Raw genomic sequence first — 19,060 nt, 5'->3', positions numbered from 1 at the left:
CATTTTCTGACCCTCACACAGCCTAAGGTGCAGTGTGTGTACAGGACTGGATGGGGGAGGCTCTTAGGCAAGTAGCCAGCTGTCACTTCCCTGGTTAAAGTAAGTTTACCTTTTGAAGTCTCCCTCCTGCAGCTGTGAGTTAGCCCATTTTTGGTCATGAGCGTGTGTCTGTGTATGTATGGGCATAGTATATGTGTGACTGTATGTGTGTATGAGTGTATTTCCTTTTGTATGTGTACATATGAGTGTATATCTGTGTATATGTAGGAATGTATACCTATGTATATGTGTGTGACCGTACGACGTCTGTGTTTGTGTATATCTCTGTGTGCACGCATGCATACAGCGGTGTTTAGATGTCGTCTTGGTGATGCTGTTAGCTATTTACTATGCTCCATGCACAGGGTGTTACAAGAATGTCGATGATAGAGCAATGATTTCATAAATGCTGATAAAGAAGAAAGTGAGGAAGAGGAAGGGATGAGACACAGAAGGAAAGAGACAAAGACAGAGCAAGCAGACTCAGAAATGGCAGGGACACTGAGGAATGAGCCCCATCATTCAGCATCTGTTCCCTCTGAGGTCTCCCCTGTGGGTCCCCCTGCTCTGTTAGGTTTCTTCCATTTTTCTTTACAAGTCAAGGACACTGAGCCACTTGCTCCCTCCGGGTAGCTATCCATCTCCACATTCTGGGTGGGGCTTACTTTATCTGCAGGAGGGCAGGTGTGCCACTGGAGATATCAGCTGAGAAGCTGCCCCATTAGTCCAGACACGACGTCAGTCTATAGCCCTGCGGGTTCTGCAGGGGAGATAGGAGTCTCCAGGGCACGGACCTGCTTAGCCTGATCACTCAGGGAAAGGAGGCTTCTTGCTGCAGACTCTGGGAGGAGACCTCTTGTCCTGCATCCATCCTTCCTGCAAAGTGACATGACACCGATCTTCCGAAATATTCCCTCCCCCTCTTTGTCTTTTCTGCCGTGTGGTCTTCCTATTTCTGGGGCATTAGTCTCTCTTTCCAACTAAACTCTCCCCAGGATTTCCTCCAAAGAAGGCATCTGACCCATGCAGTCTACAGTAGCCTTTCCTTCAGTGGAATTCTGGATCAGGTGTCTGTCACCTCCCCAATCAATACCACACTATCTCAGAAGTGTGCCACAGTTCCACCATTGGCACTGGGCACTATTAATGCAGAGGAGCCACAGATTAGTTGTCTTGCTAAGCACGGGATTCCTCCCATGCCCAGCAGAACAGCCTGTCGGAACGTGAGGCCCCAGAAACGGAGAGGAGCTATTGGACAGTACAGACAGATACCCACATTTACAAGGCCAGACAGCCAGCCGGTCGCCAGGGCTGGTGATAAAATGCACCTGCTGTTGAAAACACAGCTTCAAGTGCTGGAAAAGGCAGAGAAAGGAGCCCTGTAGAGGGATTTAAAGCATTTGCTAGCGCTGACTCTTCCAGTTTCTCAGTCACAGTTAAAGACGCGTGGGATGGTTTAATAAAATCCACCTCGACTGGCATGCTTTGTGTGCGAGCACCCTGTGCGTGTCTCCAAACACAGAAGTTTTCTCTGTTGTGAGTAGTTGAGACCTAGAACAGTACTTGCTGAAAGCAGGAAGCCCCTTGCCTGGGCAAGACCACATGGAACTGCAAGGGATGCTGGGAAATGGTCTCTACTTGGGTTGCTGTGTTGGCAGATAATTACAGGTTCTTTGTCTCAAATAATAAGTAAAGGGTAGGGGCCGGGAGAAGGTCCTTTCCGTGCATGCATAACAAGAGCTAATATACAGTTACTATTCATGTGTTTAGTGTGTGTGTGTGTGTGTGTGTGTGTTGTGTGTGCATGCATGCACACACGTGGGAATCAGAGGGCAGCTATCGGGAACTGGATCTCTTCCTCTACAATGTGGCTCCCAGGGATGGAACTCAGATGCCCCAGCTCAGTGGCTTTTTACCCACTAAGCTGTCTCCCTGGCTCCAGGATCTAGGTTCTTTCAAAACATCCATAAAAGCAACTTTCTTGGGAAACCCAAGAGTGCACTCCTCTGCATGAGAGATGGGGAAACTCCTTTCTGTAGAGACAGACTGATGGTATCTTGGGCCAGAGGTCTCCATTCCAAATTCTCAGCTCCACCGCAGCAGTGAGAAAGTGTGGAAGCGAAACAAAGACTTGAGCCAAAAAGATTTAGGATTTCAGACGCATGAGTCACGGCTCGTTGACCCTTTATCTACAGGAAGAAAGACAGGTGCTCAGGAATTAGTGTAAGCAAAATGAAACGACGTGCTGGATTCGACCTGCTAAGCCTCAGGCTGGCCGTACAGCTTCCGTTACACACCTTCTTGGCCCTGCCATCGGCAGAGATGCGCAAACCTCTCGAAAGCCTGAGGTAACTAGAGAGATGACGGCACTCTTGTCCCCTACTCGTGACTTCCTCAGTCCTGGGAACAGAGCTGGCAGGGCCAGTGCCACAAGATTTCCCAATTCCAAAGGTTTACAGCAATGTGAAGGATGAACGTATTGTGGCAAAAATAATCCCAATAGCTCCATGGAAACACCTATTTTAGGGCTGCTTTCTTGAACATGAATTCAGAAAGAAAAAAAGAGAAACACGTTGTGCAATCAACAGCATGTGATTTTTTTTTTAAAAAAAGTGCTAAAAACACTTGGAATCTGTGAAATAATACAGCTGTTTGTGTCCAGCAATGTGCAGGACATCTGTGCATCTCTTGCCGCGTGTGCGAGTATGCACTACAGAATATTAACAAACTTTGCCATGCAATGAACAGTATACAGTACACACGAGTAGCTCCTGGCCATTGCATATTTGCTCTTGGGACAGCAGGAATGACCACTCCTTGCATTAGAGCAGCTTTTGGGAGGAGGGACAAGATGGTGTGGAGGACCAGTCTGCTGACTACCTGTCTAGAACTGATTTCAATGAGGTTGTCTCTTATAATGAATCTATTTAGTGAGATTTTCAAAGAGTCCCCTTTGCCAGTTACTACTGTGCTAATCCCACAGGTGTGAGGAGAAAGACCACCGACACAAATCATGACCAAATTAATTAAAACAAGCAATTAATTAAAGCAAATCTTTTCTTTCATGTACAAGCTGTCTCTCCCTAAAGGCAGAGTTCAAGAGATCAGTACTGGACATGGATAAGATAAGGGTTTATATAGTTCAGGAGTGGGGGGTTTCCAAACAGGGGATAACAAATGCCTGAAATGAAGACGTGGTTGCAAGGTGGTCATGACAAGGTAGTTACAACAAGATGGTCATAATAAGGTAGTTACGACAAGGTGGTCATAACAACAAGGTGGCTATGACAAGGAGGTCATAACAAGATGGTCATAATAATCTTTGGAAACAAAGTCATGGTCACCATTTCCTGGGAGAGTACAGAACAATTTGTAGTTAAAGTTACAGGTGAGGCATAGCCCAACTCTTGAGAAACAGATTTAATCATAAACAGGAAGGAGCCTAGTTTGTCTTTACTCTAAAATGACTTTTAAGTCTAAGATGGAAGCAGAATGGTTGATCAACTGCATTCAGGGTCATTTCAGAAACAGACCAACTCACACTTTTATAAGACCCTAAGGTCCCTGGGACATTAGACAGTTGTTCGCCCACCTCTCCTCCTCCCCTCCTCGTGCACTGCCCCCCCCCCCCCCCCCCCGCTCTTCCCTTCACTGTAGCAGTGGGGTCTGCCTCCTGCCTAATTGCATTATGTAATGTCAGGGCTTCTCAGTGCACCAGCATTTCCGCCCTTCGCCCTTCCCTTGGCCATGGCAGTTCAAGTGGAGGTACTTGCAGCTGGAAAGCCATGTCTCAGCCTCAGCAATATTGTAAACGCAGAAAGGAGATACTCACCCTTCAGCTGGGCACCATTCTACCCAGGAGACTAGGCCTGAGCACAGGAGACAGACATGAGCAATCTACCCCTCATACACCCTTACCCTAACTCGAGCCTGATCACCCCTACAGCTCCCAGGTTTTCCAGGGCAGGAAGGGAGCTTGGATCACTTCAATGGCATAGGAGACTGAGGCTCAAAAGAGTGGTGCCTCATCCAAGGATACCCACCTGAAGGCTCAATCAAGGGTCTCTCTTGTCCTGTCTATCCTCCAAAAAGCCCAAGCCCCTTGCAAAATACAGGTGGGGAAATATCGAGGATTCAGGCACCGGAGTCATTAATGCCTCCTACAGACTGACCAGTGACTCCCCTCCCGCTTGTTCCTCCAGGGAAAGTTCAGATATGTAGCTATTTGGGGAGCAAAGAGAGCACAGTTGAGACTGGGCTGTTTCCTACCACACTGAGGAGACTGACTGTTCCCAAAGGTTTGTTTTAGCTTCCCCTTGGCACAGGAGACAATCTTAATGTAAACACCACCCAAGACCACCCAAAGTCCTGAGGCTGAAAAGCTGACCCAGGTAGAATGTCCCAGTCTCCATGGCATCTGGATGTCCCATTTATCCCTGTCCTCTATGTAGAATGTCCTTAGTTATCCAAGGACAGTCTGAGCATCCACCAGGCTTCCTGAAGAGTCTACGCTTTCCCCACGGTTTTCTCTTACTCCAGTAATTATGTTCACTGCAAAACTGAGCCTCACAGAAGGCTGGCTGCAGACACAGTCGGCTCTTCCCAGCAGCCCTGTGGCAGCAGCTGTTCAAATTCACAGCGAGGAGCCTGCTGCAGGCTTTAATAGCTAAGCAGGGCCTAAAGGCAGTCATGGGACTTAGGCTGCCTGTCACCCAGACAAGAAAACAAAGGGCCTGCAGGCTTCTTTGTTATCACACAAGCCTGCCTCAGGAGGCTATCAGACACCTGTGGTCACTTTATGTCACTTGTCTCCGCCCACCATTTCATATGTTATGCAGGGAAGGCTAGTCTAATCTAACCTGTTTATTTATTACTGTTGTTGTTTGAAAGATAAGCTCTTACAACACAACCCTGGCTGTCCTGGAACTGACCAGGTAGCCTAGGCTGACCTCGGGCTCTTAGAAGCCTCCCTCAGCCTCTGGAGTATGTTACTGCTCCTAGCTATAACTAAGCTAGCCCGTTTTGTGATTTTGTTATTTCGGTAGCATTTGTGTCTGGCAGCATTGGGATCGCGACATATTGGTCCCGTCGTCATCCCAAATATCAGCTGGAGTCTCACTATGATGGAGCATTAGCTTGGTGGGACAACAGCTTAGCTTAAAGGGCCAGGTGGGGTGGGGGAAGGTGACGGGATGAGAAAATGGGGGCAACTGATGGACATAGACCAGGTGTGAGGACCCCGGGTGGTTTAAGATGAGGCCAGCTGGGGTGGTCATGTCATGTGGCTTAGGCAGACAGTCCCGTAAGCTTTTCTGTGCCTGGGTGTGGTCAGAGGAGAGCCTGGCAATGCTAACGAAGGTTGCTCTGTTTAGCGATGAATAGACCCAGCCTAGCTCCTAAGAAGTTCCAGATGTGTCTGTTGTGTTGTTATTCTATATTTATATTTTTGACATTACTTTTTTTAATTGCATAGAATTAGAGGTCAAAGTTCAGAATAACAGCAAGTATTCCTAGACTCACGGTTGACAGTGTACAAATAGCACGCATGCTTGGGTCAGACCCTAGGAAATGAAAGATTCGCTTTTTCATATCTTTCTTCTCCGTCCATTTTAAGTACCTCAAACCCTCAGACCTCCATTTCCCAGTGAGAGGACTGCTTCAGTAAAATGTTCCCAGTTTAAATCAACACTACTGCTAGACTAGACTTGAATGCTGAAATCACTCGTCAAGGCTCCCTTGCATTTCAGAGACCACGATGTGGGAGTCCCCTCTGTGTGCTGTGATTACCATTTATGAATAAAGAAACTTCTTTGGACCTATAGCAGGGCAGAACTTACGGAGGTGGGGAAGATGAAACTGAATGCTGGGAGAAAAGGGCAGAGTCAGAGAGAAGTTAGCTAGAGCATGGCCAAGCAGTGATTTAAATAATATGGTTTTGTGTGATTATTTTGGTTTCTGGGCAGCGGGGAAACAAACAAGCAGCCTCTTCCTACAAGACCACACACACCAGATACAGAAGTCACCTGATTCTTCCTTATTGGTAATCATTGCCAAAACCACAAGTTTCATTTCTTCAGCACAGTGGTCACCTTCACTAAAGTGGCATCAAGTGAACCCTTTAAATGCTCTCAGAGCCACCTGGAGCTGCTAACTTCCATAGACACCAGTGGTTCTCAACCTTCCTAATGCTGTAACCCTTTAATCCAGCTCATGTTGTGGTGACCCCAACCATAAAATTATTTTTGTTGCGACTTCATACCTATAATTCTGCTACTGTTGTGAATCATAATGTAAATATCTGATATGCAGGGTATCTGATACGTGACCCCTGTGAAAGGACCATTCAAGTCTCCAACAGTTGTGACCCACAGGTTGAGAACCACTGATCTGGATCCTTTCCCTTCCCACAAAAGAAAGTAGGAGTGACTTCTCCTTTGCACCTGGCTGTGTTAGCACCACACCTGTGGGTCCTGTGCTCAGAGGTGACTGCTGCCCTGTAGAAAGAACTACAGCAGAAGTTCTCTGTGCTGCGTTCAGTTGTACGGTTGAGCTTTATTCCGTAAAGGGGCTCACAGAGATAAGTGATATAGGTGGAAGAGCAGAGACAGGGGACAGCCATGTTTCAGTTACTGTCCCATTAGACACAGACAGGAAACCACACAGTTAACACCAGATTGCTGATATGGTGTCTCCACGCGGATTAAAGAATGGGGGAGTGCCACACCGTTCAGCCAGTTTGGGACTCTGCCCTGTTCTCTCCTTCTGCAAAGGTCAGATGACAGCTCCCATTAGAGGCTGGGATGCTGGAACTCCAGCCTAGTGTCTCCGTCACAATGTTAACCCAGGCTGGGGGACCACTGAGGAGAGACCTGACCCCAGCTTGTGATGGTGTCAGCTTCTGCTTCTTTGTTCTTTTCGTCCTTCCTTGCCCCTTCCTCTCCTTTCCCACTTCCTTCCCTTTTTCTTTTTTGTTTTTATACAATTGAGAAAGAAATTCTTCTGACCCATATGAACTATATAGCTAGTTGAAACTCATTCTGGCTTTGAACTAGCTATATAGCCGAGGACAGCCTTGAACTGCTGACGCTCCTGCCTCCACATCCCAAGTTCCGAGGTTACATCACATGCTACCACTCACGGTTAGTCCTCTTTAGTTGCCAGCGTCCCCCAGGTGAGGGGGAGAAGGAAGTCGGTTGTCGGGCACCTCACTTCCTGTCAACAGCAAGTTTTCAAGAGCAAAGCGTGCCTTTTGCTCAGGCTGTGCCTTGTGATGTTTCATTCTTCCTTTGAAAGTCCACGCTACTTGACTCCTTGGGTCACCTTTCCTGGATCTGGCAGGGGAGCAGGCACTTGAGCACTCATATCTTTAAGTGACCCTTAACTGATTTCCTGGAAGAATCAGGTCACAGACGGAATAAGTGGCACTCCGCTGGGGGAGTACTCATGGCCAGGAATGGTTTTATCGGGAATGGTCTTGACCAAACTCTTCACCTATGCATCCTTTGGAAAGGAATAAGCATATGTTTCCTGCTAAGGCTAGGGTTAGAAAACTGAGAATGAGAAGGGCACGCTTGTCCTTATCCAACTTTATCTTCCCTGCAAATCCTGCACATTCTTCGGATACTTGTACAAGAAACAGCCTCTCTCTGGCCCTGCCATCTATGACCATCCTGATCATCCCAAGCAGGGTTTTTTGAGTGGCCAGACTTCTCTGTAGATGATCATACGCTCAAATGTTGGTCACCGGACAGAGTTGGACAGTTGGTGTCATTTTGTTTTCTAGATCTTCCCGTGAGATCCCAGAGCAGCTTTTGTTGACAACATTGATGTGTCTCTTGAATTCTCAGCGGCTGCTGTGGATCATGGGATTTTTCTCTGGTTAAAGAACACGAAAAATCCAGCCGTGTTAACCTTCCAGCTCACACCTTCTCTTCTCTTTCAGTTCCTGAGGATACTGCTGAGCCACTATGGGAAACCACGCTGGAAAGCGAGAGCTGACTGCTGAAAAGGCCAGTAAGGTAGGACCCTGCAGAGGCCGACCCTCCTGTCCCGTGGCTTTGGGCCATCCGAAGATAAAGTGCAGTTTTAACAAGAATGGTTCCTGAACGTCTGGGCGGAGGCTGGGTCCTTGCTGTTGTTATAGATGCTGTGATTCATTTATTCAGGAGGATTGCCTGTCGGTGGGTACATCGTGGCCTGGAAAGAAAATGGGAGGGGGGGTGCAGTTGCACAGAAAGTGGGAGGGGAAATGAGAGAGAGAGAGAGAGAGAGAGAGAGAGAGAGAGAGAGAGAGAGAGAGATGGGAAAGAGGAGAAGGCTCTGCCTGTGAGTCATTGGGCTTATTCAGCTCAACTGTTCACAGAACAGAGATTGCAGGGTCTACGCTTTCTTGAAAATATGCTCTTGTCGTTCAGCATTCCTTTTTTGTAAGCAGTATTCCCAAGTTCCACTCTCGCCTTAACCTCTGTGCTGAAATTGTGACCATTGAGACCTGTCCGCGGTCAGTGACGACCCCCATTCCTTGTGTTAGCGTACATACAGCGCCTGCCTGTTCTGTAGAGGAAGGCCCTGATGTTGGGTTGGGAAGCTAGACCTGAGTCCCGGGTGTGGGCAAAGGGGCTGTAGTTGGGCTGTTTCCTCCGTCTGGTACTAACTCAGACATCTGCCTTCTGAGCTTGGCTGTCGGAAATGTGGGTAGAGTGGGGCCTTCCCCCATGGAAACAACAGCACCTCTCCCAGTCCCCTCCCACGGCTTTCTCTGCCCTGGCTGTATGTCTCTGAGTCGCCCAGCAGCCCACATGCAGACGTGAGGTACGAGGCTCCTGCCTCCACCACGTATCCCACATGGGTATGGTCCATGTTTGCGCCAGAATTGAGGCTGTCCCTTCTCCCTTCTGAAGCTCAGACCAGCAGATTGCAGCCCAGCCACTCTGGTGGGTACTGGTTTTCAGTTCCATCCCTTCCCCCATGCCTTCTATACCACGTCACAGAATGTTTGGAAAGCACAGAGAAGAAAGAGAGAAAAATAAAAAATTGAAACCATCTCTTCCCTCCAGCCAGACAGAGTTGGGCACACCAACTTCCTCTCCATAGTGGCGTTCCCTTCATGGACTTTCCTGGTAGAGTCTGACCAGTGCTGTCCCTGGTACTTTCTGAGTCTCTCTCCACTCAAGATTGTCACACAGACCCCCAAGTGGCCACAGAGTACAGTTGCCTCAATTTCTGTTCATTCATCACTCAAGAGTCCAAGGAAATATACTCTTAGCTACATCTTTATTGTTCTGATAGAACATCATGACCAAGCAACTCGCAGAAGCAAGGGTTTGTTTGACTATAGTTCTAGAGGGTTAAGAATCCTGGTGGGGAAGTATGGCTGCAAGCAACAGGTGTGTGAGCAGGAACTGGGTTCCATGAGCTCACATCTTGGACCACAAGCACCAAGCAGAGAATGAACTGGAAATGACATGGCTCTTTTAAAGTCTCAAAGCCCAATTCCAATGCCACACCTCCTCCAGCAAGGCCTCACCTCCTAAACCTCCCCAAATGTCACCACCATTGAATACCAAGTATCCAAACGCCTGTGCCTTGGGGACATTCTCATCAAAACTACCACAAACGTCCACTTGTCACAGTTTTCTGAGCCCGCCCACCCCCACCACATAGTTCACAGGGGAAGGGAAACTGAGCAAACACTTTTTCATCAGTCTTAGGCCCAACATAAAACAATATGCCCTACTACTTGGGACAAATAGGAGCACATTTCAAATGGCCACTGCTCCTCTCCTGTAGCCTGAGTAGCATTTATTTAATAACAATGAACGGTAAGGTAAGACATGTCTGTATGGCTCCAGCTTGAGCTCCATTTCCACGTCACTCGAGGGGGCAATCACTCACAAGACTTTCTGAGATCACCCCCAGAAAGGGAGTGAGAAAGTCTGTGCTTTCACTCCCTGCTGGCATGTCACCTGGAAGTTCCAAACAGGATTCTCAAGCTTCTCCACTACTAGTTTATCAGTAAGTAAATCACTAGTCAATCAATACTGAGTCGAGTAAAGTAGCTTATCACTATAACACAGTTAGCAAGCTCACTGGTTCCGTGGCTATGATTGCCTGCAATGCTGGACGCTGGCAGGGTTAAGGAACACACTTTGGCTAAGCCGGCTAGATTAGGATCTACTCTCGCCGAAATCGAAAGTGGAAAGACTGCTCACACAGTGCCAGACTGTCACAGCCTGAGATAACCACCTCTCAGAATGACTGATTTGAAATCCCAGCTTCAAGAAGATGCTATGTCTCCTTCCTGTTGTCTGACACTGAAACAACATGGTACGCCTTAAATTTGCTTCAGTCTGACAAAGGAAGATGGCCGAGCCAAAGTGAAGCCTTTCTTAGGCTTCTACAGTCCTTACTTTTAAAGTTCTGATGACTTAAAAAACAGAGCCTTAAAACCACGGCTCCCATATGTATTTTCATATGTAAGAGTTCTTTTCCGATTAAACATTGGCTTTTTGTTGCTCTTCGGAGTCCAAGGAAAAGGCCCTCTGGGGGGAAATGGTCATGAGCTGTGCTCTAACGTAGGGAAGGCCCTGAAGGAAGAACTCACCCCGTTCATCATTCACCACTGATCTGGAACCATGAACTGGGACTGGGCCACGGAACTCCAGGTCCCTCTGTCCCTTGAAGATTTCCCTTCCTTCCACTCTGAGATGCAGGGACAACCCAACAGCTCTTCCCTGCCCCTCCTTACACCTTCAGCTGCACAGCCAGACGCCAATAGTCATGCCAGTTTGTCTCTGACCGGCCACTTAAACAAGAGACTCCCTCAGTGACTCCACTGTGACGACTCCCTGTGTACCCCAGAACAGCAAGTTCTCGGGTACATGTGGTAGATAAAATCCTGTTCATCACTCCTGTGCTACACTGAGCCCCTTCTCTTAAACACTGCAGGCATCGTCGGTCATGGGGAAGAAAGCCAGGGTTCTTGGCTGCTTTTCTCTGTGCCCCATGCTCAAGTCTACCGAGCCAAGTTTTCCCAGAGGGAAACACAGCCTAGGAATATCATCATGGCTTCTCCTACTGAGGAAGACCTCTAGGAAGCTAGGGGAAGATCAAATGTACCATGCTGTGATGTGGACAAGGCCCTAGCTGAGACTGCCATTCAGCTGGAGCAGAGGATTCTAGAGTCCCATAGGGGGGCTGGGCTCCTGAGTCACAGTGACACAGTAAGGCAGTCTCCCAGGCTGGGTGTCAGTTCCTCCAAGTGCCATTCCTGCCTTCAGAAATGGGGAAGTTCCCACCTTCTTTGTCTTCCGTCGTCAACAGCTGCGTTTGCCAATCTGTCTGCCCTATGCTCAGTTTCCATCTATGCTCTAGCAATTTGGAAAACCAGGGAAGGAGATGACTCCAACTGCCCTGTTTAGAGGACACACTCTGGAAGCAGTTGGGTGAGGCACACCCCTGAAAGCCTACTGGGGTGGACTGGTCCCAGGAGCTAAAAGCAGCCTCCTGCCAGAGATGCCCCGGCTCAGCTGCCCTGGGTATTAGAGAAGACTAACCCCTCAATCATCTTCTTTCTCACAGGTCTTAGGGAAGATGTCTGGGGCCCAGAAATCCTCAGGGTGGGTCTCCTGTCAGGCCTTGTAAGCTCCACCTTCTCCATGTGTCTCCCATGGCCCCCTGTATGTAATTATGTCTTAACTGGGTCTCCTCTCTGACAGGCCCATCTTTAAACAGTTGTTTTCTGAGGTGCTGGTGGTTAATATTTCAGTGGATGGATTTGCGGGGTAGACAATTCAGTTCTTAACCTATGTACTATTTGGTAAGTTCTGGTAAGGACTGAGCAGTTGAGAGATTAGGGAAGAAAACCTCTAGGCTAGCTTGGCATTTGGCCTCAGCATTTGTGCCTTCCCGTGGGCAGATGCCACAGCACAGCCCAGTCTATCATCCTGTCTCTCTCCAGAAAGACCCTATCACAGTGCAGGCTCTATCACACAAGACACCTCAAGAACTAGCCCGACCCACAGGGCAGGCTCCTCTAGCACAACATGGAACTCATAATTCCTAAGTGGCTACCACTCCTTCAAAGTCCAGATGTCTACTGGGGGAGGAGGGAGGAGTTGGATTAGCTCATTCATACGTTCTGTCATGCAACCATGAGTGTGTGTTCAGCACTGCTGGACTCTGATGACATTGGGCTACAGCTATCTGAGGACCATGAAGGAAGTTATACTCTTAGCAGTACAACAGTGACACAGGATACACCTGATCCATCCTCAAAGCACCTCACTGCCTAATGAGGTCCAGGGGGATTCTGACATCCACTGCATTTGAAGGCATGATGGGATGCAAAAGGACAGTGGTGCTGGTTAGCTCCCACTGTCATATGTGACATATGGGAGGGGACCTCAGCTGAGGAATTGCCTTGATCAGATGTCCTGTGGTCATGCTTGTGATGGATTGTCTTAACTAACGACTGATACATGAGGCCCCAGCCCACTATGGGCAGCACCATCCCTAGGCAGGTGATCATGCACTATATAAGAAAGCTAGTTGAGCATGAACTGGTGAGCAGTCCAGTAAGTAGCATTCCTCCAGGGTTCTTGCTTAAGTCTCCTCTTGAGTTTCTTCCCTGGTTTTCATCACTGGTGGATTGTCACCTGAAAGTCAACATGAACTTGCATTATGGTCCAAATATTTTATTGCATCATCAGAAAGGAACTAGAGCAGTGCTGCATAACAGGATGTCAGAGAGAGCCTGAAAGATCCTCAGACCCTAGGGAAGACATCAGAGCAAGCCTAAAAGAGCCTCAGACCTTAGGAAAGACATCAGAGGGAGCCTGAAACAGTCCCAGACCTTAGAGAAGATATAGGCACCTTTGCAGATCTGAGGATTGGTCCAAACCTGCTAAGATACCATCCAAAGAAAGAACAGGCTTTGGTATTCACAGTAGCATCCTTTCCCACAAACCTCTTCAGAATGTTGGGGGCCATGGGTTCTGTGACTCAATTATATGCTGGCTTCCTACACAGGGAGATCCCATGTCCTTAAAGATCCTGGCTCTATTTGATCATCATGACACTTAATCATTGTTCCAACCCCACTCTCTCTCCCTGAGACTGATATTAAAGTGACATTCCAAGACATGAGACACTTGTTTGCAAATACAGGCAGAGTTATCGGAGCAACACCAAGCTTTCCGATGAGATGAAAAGAGAGTCTTTCATTCTGACAGGGAAAATGTGTTTCCACGAGAATGCTGGTGCCCCAGCTGCAAGGGGTGTTTGGGGTGCTCCTCAAGGCCACTCTAGATGGAGCATCACACCATGCAGTAAGCATCACCCAGGTAGTGTGCTGTCAGGTCTATAGCTTTCCAGAAAGTTCTGTTCCTTCCCTCGCACTTGCCTTGGGAATGAGAGGTGGCTAGCTTCAAACCAGCTTGGCTCACCATGGCTCTGGAGTCTTCTCTCCTCCCCACAGATGTTCAGTCCAGGCAGAGCAGCCATGTTTGTCAGTCCTGATGGTATCCAGTCATGTCTTGCTGGATGGCTACTCAAATCGTAACTAGCCAAGCTGTCTGGAGTGTTCCAAGAGCTGCAGTGCCCAGATGGCAGTGAGTGACACCTGAAGACAGTGTGACGAGAGCAGGGACTCTATCCTCAGTGCCCAGAGGACGCTGGGGAAAGGGACAGAAGCCTGACATGCTAGAACTGCCAGGCCAGGATGATTGTTTTTTCTACTTCATTCTTCACTTGTCCATACCCACATCCATCCTAGAAGAGAAGCAGGAAGTGCCAAGGCATGACCCCCTTCCAGACTCACACCCACAGCGTGGTGAGAAGGCTGTGTGCACTTGGTGGACACCGAACCAACCCACTGGGGAATTTTACTTTTCCCTGGGTGGGTAGAATCCCAGGTACTTTTCCTCTGTGGTCAGTTAGAGCAAAGGTTTCTCTCACAGCCTCACGCTCAGAGAAGGACCACGGGGTTGACTCCAGCATTCAGATCTACAGCAGGTGTTCTGCTTGTGTGAGAACTGGGGACACAGACACCTTTGTGAACCAAGGCCAACCACAGGTCTCATCAAAGAGGATGTAATTATTAACATGCAGTGTAATTAGCAAACATATCCAAGGCCTCCACACCCCTATGGAGAACGTTGCCTCTGGTTATAAATCCACCTCAAGCACAGTGGAGCTGAAGCCGCAACCCAATCACAGGTCTGAAAACAACCCCAGGCTTTGCAGTCCTCTGGGTTCTGGACCCAACAAGCAAACATTGTCTCCAGCTGGCCATTAGGGACCTCTGACCCTTCTCACACTCTCTGATTTCACCCTGTGCAATCAACGCTCAGCAGAGCCAGGTCTGTGAGTCTTGGGGTGACAGCAATGTCCAGGAGAGCTCTGGACTCCAGCTTGGACCAGGGACATTAGAGGGTTGAAGCTGAGAAAGCCCTAGGCCACTCGGAGCCCAGGGGAGTAAACTGGCTGTTTTTTGGTTAGTTAGTTAATTGATTGGCTTTTTTGTTTGGTTACTTAGCTGACTAGTTTTGGTTGATTGGTTGCTTGATTTACTGGTTAGTCTATTGGTTGGATTTGGGTTGGTTTGTGTTAGTTGATTGGCTAGTTGACTTCATAGTTTGCTTTTATTAGAAACGGTGTCACTGTAAGCTTCTGTCACAAAGCTTTCAGGATGGAGCAGTTGTTAAATATAAATGGTCCATTTGGCACTGGCTGTTAAATGTGAATGCCATAGTAGACGTGGAAACAGCATAAACAGCAAGGTGTGCTCTGACCTCCTCTGTGCCTTCCCAGAGTTAGACACAAGGGAGCCTTGGAGTACAAACGAAACTGGCTGGTATCCAGGAATCCAGAGCCCAAAGCTCTGAGGGTCCCCCATGCTCACCTGCAGGAGCCCTGATAAGAGGCCAGATGTCAAAGATAAACTGTCGTTAGAGATGGGGTGCCCCACTCAGAGCAGGGTGAATGATGCTCTCTGAAGCAGGGTAGTCAAGTTTGTGAGGGACTTACGTCAGATGGTTTCCCATTCAGACTGGGGCTCACACTTGACTGGCAGCAGCAAGGCCACAGGGCCGAGCCCTTGGTGACCCCCCAAAAAGTGCCACCATGCCAGGTCAGGAGGGCAGGGCTTGGCCTGCCCACTGTGGAAGCATTCACTGCCCCCTTCAGATGTCACAGGATGAGAGGGATATGATTGAACACAAGCGGTTTCCACGACAACTGGCCTTCTCTCCTGTCCCCTGGCTCATGAACCTCACTGGGCATCGCTGATTGTCCCATGCCAGGAAAGTCCAGAGATGTCACCATACCTTTGAGGACATGCTTCCTTCAGACTCTGGGAGTGCAGAACACGCCTTTTATAAGACATTTTTCTCTGCTAGGAATCTGGTTTGTAAAGCTCCACATTCGGAAACAAGAGGGACTTTTTAAAGATAATTTTTATTGTTTGAGGAGTGTGTATCCTTGTGTGTGCCAGAGGGCAAAGGTCTGGGATCCCCTGGAGCTGGAATGGCAAGCAGTTATAAGCCACCTGCTGTGGGTGCTGGGACCTGAACTTTGGTCTGCTGCATGCAGCATGCAGTCTCAAGCCCTGAGCCATTGTCTCTCCTGTCTCAGGAGCAAGAATTTTAATATGACAGAATACACGTGTGAAAAAGGGGGTCTCTTGTTTGTAAATATATACATGTGATGGCGGGGGTGAATGAGAGGCGACATGTATTGTATACATATATGATGGTGTGAATGTCAATGTGTATATGCGGAACATGTGTCTACCTGTGTGTATGTATGCTCTGTACTATATATGTATATTTGTGATGTATGCTATATATATGTAGTATATACATGCATATGTGTACAAACATGAACGCTGTGTGCATACATGCTATATGTATATGTGTGTGCTGTATTGCTGTGTGTATGTGTGCTATATGTACATGTGTGTGCTGTATGTGTGTGTGTGTATTTATATTGAGGGTATGATTGTGTCTAGATATGGCCTGGCAGGACTCCCCCTCTCAGATGCCGGTCCTGACCGTCTCTCTGTCCACTGCAGGAGCAGCTTCTCAGTATCAGTTCTCAGTTCTGCAGCTGGATGGTTCAAACCCACTTCCCAATGGCAGTTTGCCACCTGCATTAATCTAAGAATCGCACTTTCAAAATGTAATCATCGGGTAGTTATGGAGAAAGTTCAGCTTTATGCTTCTGGCTCTGGAGCTTGCAGCAGAGGCCTCATTTCTTAATGTCTCCTAATTGTACTCCATAATCCTAAGCAACCAAACACACCTTAGTAAATAAACAAGGCCGGCTCCAGCCCTGCAGGCAGCCCACGGTGGTTTAGGATCCTTGCCACAGAGATTATTCATCCTGTACCAGTTCGTAACTGTGCTGAGTCACGTGACAGGAAAACCATGTAGGTGAGTGGGGGTGGAAGGAGAAGCGATATTCGGATTTTTCCTCCCTGCATTCCCCATAAGGAGAGAAGGACACACTCTGAGCTGGCTCGGCCTCATCCCCCAGAGCTGGGGTCTGGTCCCCAAAGCATATTGCCGCTGCTTGGGCTTTCTGCCTGTGCTGGAGCCCTCTTGTCTCACTGAGTAGTGGCACCTCAGCATATGGAACTTCAGTGACTTCATGCTGGGTCCATCCCAGGGTGGAGGAGCCCCTCCCATACACTCAGTGGTGTAGAAAGGTGTGGAGTTCCTCATCCCTCCCTCCTGTCCTGGGAGCAGGTTCAGTGTCCCTGGGTGTTACATGCCTTTCCCACTTGCTTGCAGCAGTCATAACCCCCTCTTTTTAAAAAAATTTAACAAAAGGACATAGTGATTGAGGTAGCATTTATATCTAAGCTTTTCAAATAACATAAAATAATTTGAGGTTGATTTTGGCTTTTAAAGTAGATTATTTGGGATATTTCAAAAGGAAACAGCATAGAGTTTGGAGCTGCTTTTGACAAGTCCTTCTCCAAATGGGCCCTTTCTGGCTCGCTGCTGGTCCATCATACCTCAGCACCCTTAGCAGGGACAGCCCAGCCCAGCCTTGAGAAAGCCAGCCTTCTATATCTCACTCCTGAGCATGCAGAACCTAGGGTTAAACCAAGCAAGGAACCTGACTGATGTTCTAAAGCCACAATTCTCTCAGCGCTTACAAGTCTCACTTCACAACGAGCTCAGGAAACCCCATGTGCATGCTTCCTGGGTTGTCATGTGACCTGTGTGGATGCGCAGAAAGCTCTAGAAGATTTTTCATAAGACCTTCACAACTTGGATCTTCTGGTAACCACATTGTGGTTTGATTTTTTTTTTTTATCAGTACCTGTGAACCAAGAAATATCTGGGGCACGGGCAGCTCTCTCGGAGTGCATGTTTGCAAAGAATGCTATGCTCAGACAGCTGTGAGTGAGGAGCTGGGCCCAGTTGATCTTGGTGATCGGCATCTCCTTGCTGTGTGCAGAAAATTCTCGACCCATAGTCCATTCCTTTCCAAAACTCAAGTGATTTGTTCTGCTTGGGGTTGTGTGGATGCGGCGCCAGCCTGGTGTGTTTCCCCAGCCCTCCCAGCAAGCTAACGTCGGCTCGCTGTTCCCACAACTCACTTTGAGGCCGCAGGGTCACAGGGATGGCTTTGAAGGATGCTGGGATAAAATGGAAAGTCCATTTCCCAACCTGGGTGTGGTTCTTTGAGGCAAAGGAGCAGAGTGCAGCTGCAAGAGCGAAGTCTGTCTGTCTCTCTCTGTCCTTAACCTTGCTGCACTGACACATTCAGACCTATTTCTTCCTAAGCAGCTTTTATTTTTACCTTTCCAAGGATCTGGAAGTTCAGTGATGCCTACATTGACTCTACTGGGTTTGCCTACACAAGCTTGCCTGATAGGGGACGCCTGGGAGAGCCCATATATTGGAGATCAATGTCTATTCAGAAAGACATCTGTACTCCTGATATACTGGTGCTGTTGTTTAAAGCAGAGGTAGGCCTTAGCTCAAAGACAGGCCTTGACTTGAAGGATTAAATAAGAGACCACTGGGCAGCATAGAGGGCGGCTCTAAAGGAAGTGGGCCAAGACAGTCTTGTGCGGCATTTGCCTTCAGAAAGAGATTGGAGATTTTCATCACTTTATTCTATCCTAGAGTGCAGGCTACTTTTTAATTGAATAAGTGTCCTTCTGTGAGTTATTTTTTTTTTAAATTACCATTCTGGCTTCTATAAGGCCATTATCATTCAAGTATATAAAGTATTCTAAGCAAACCCTTGCCGTGCCCCTCCATTCTCTGCTATCTCACACCCCCACTTCTGTTCATCCCCTCGACACCCTAGACAGTTTTGCTTCTGTCTCGTGCCATCTGTATGATTCCGTGTATCTGCATAAAATCCAGGGCCCACAAAAGGGAGAAGGCACGTGGCGTCTGTCTTTCCGAGACTGACTTAAATCACTTAGTGCTGAGTTCCTTTTAAGCTCACACCAGTCACGAAATTCACTGAGCATCAAACTGCAGTTGACATCTCCAGGCCGAGCTGATACATCCGTCTCTCCTCCCCTTCTGAAGGGATCATCCTTCCCACGCACTGGGCCAGCTGAGGCGGCAGCAGCCTTCAGGAATAAACAGCCAGGTATCTGTGCTCCTAAAATAGAAGCCAGTTTGTCCAGTTGCGCAACAGACCTCAATAAGCAGTTTCAGTGCCACGCTGAGTAATGTTTATCCTGCTGTGACTTCACCAAGCCGGCGCTTACACAAAATCCCCAGCGCGTTCCTTTGCATTCATCATTCAAAGACCTCTGCGCACTTAACCGCGCCCCAAAGAGATTGCCCGACCGCTGTGCTTTAAGCTCGGATGTCACAGGACTCAGCTGAGGTGTACAGGTTGTAGCTTCGGAGCTGCATGAAGCCAGACTGCTTTACTGGGGACACAGTACACTGAAGCTCTCATTTCACGCAAACCTGCAAAGAGACCCTTGACAAGTGTAGGGCATTTTTCCTCTCGTCTTTTCTTTTGCCTTTTCAGTGCT

General features: G+C 48.2%; 1 protein-coding gene across 4 annotated transcripts in view; it reads left to right on the top strand.

Moving 5' to 3' along the window:
* Nucleotides 1–19,060, top strand: part of Mbp (myelin basic protein) — a 104,102-nt gene that overhangs the window by 14,663 nt on the left and 70,379 nt on the right. For all 4 annotated transcript variants that reach the window (XM_075968154.1, XM_075968152.1, XM_075968153.1 and 1 more), the window contains exon 2: nt 7,982–8,057. In XM_075968154.1, the coding sequence (XP_075824269.1) occupies nt 8,007–8,057 (51 nt within the window). In that variant the 5' untranslated portion in view covers nt 7,982–8,006. The remainder of the gene's footprint in view (nt 1–7,981; nt 8,058–19,060) is intronic.

The sequence above is a fragment of the Microtus pennsylvanicus genome, chromosome 4 (genome assembly GCF_037038515.1).
Source record: "Microtus pennsylvanicus isolate mMicPen1 chromosome 4, mMicPen1.hap1, whole genome shotgun sequence".
NCBI classification, from domain to species: Eukaryota; Metazoa; Chordata; class Mammalia; order Rodentia; family Cricetidae; genus Microtus; species Microtus pennsylvanicus.
The sequence above is the reverse complement of the archived record's forward strand: the minus strand, read 5'-3'. Positions and strand labels throughout refer to the sequence as shown.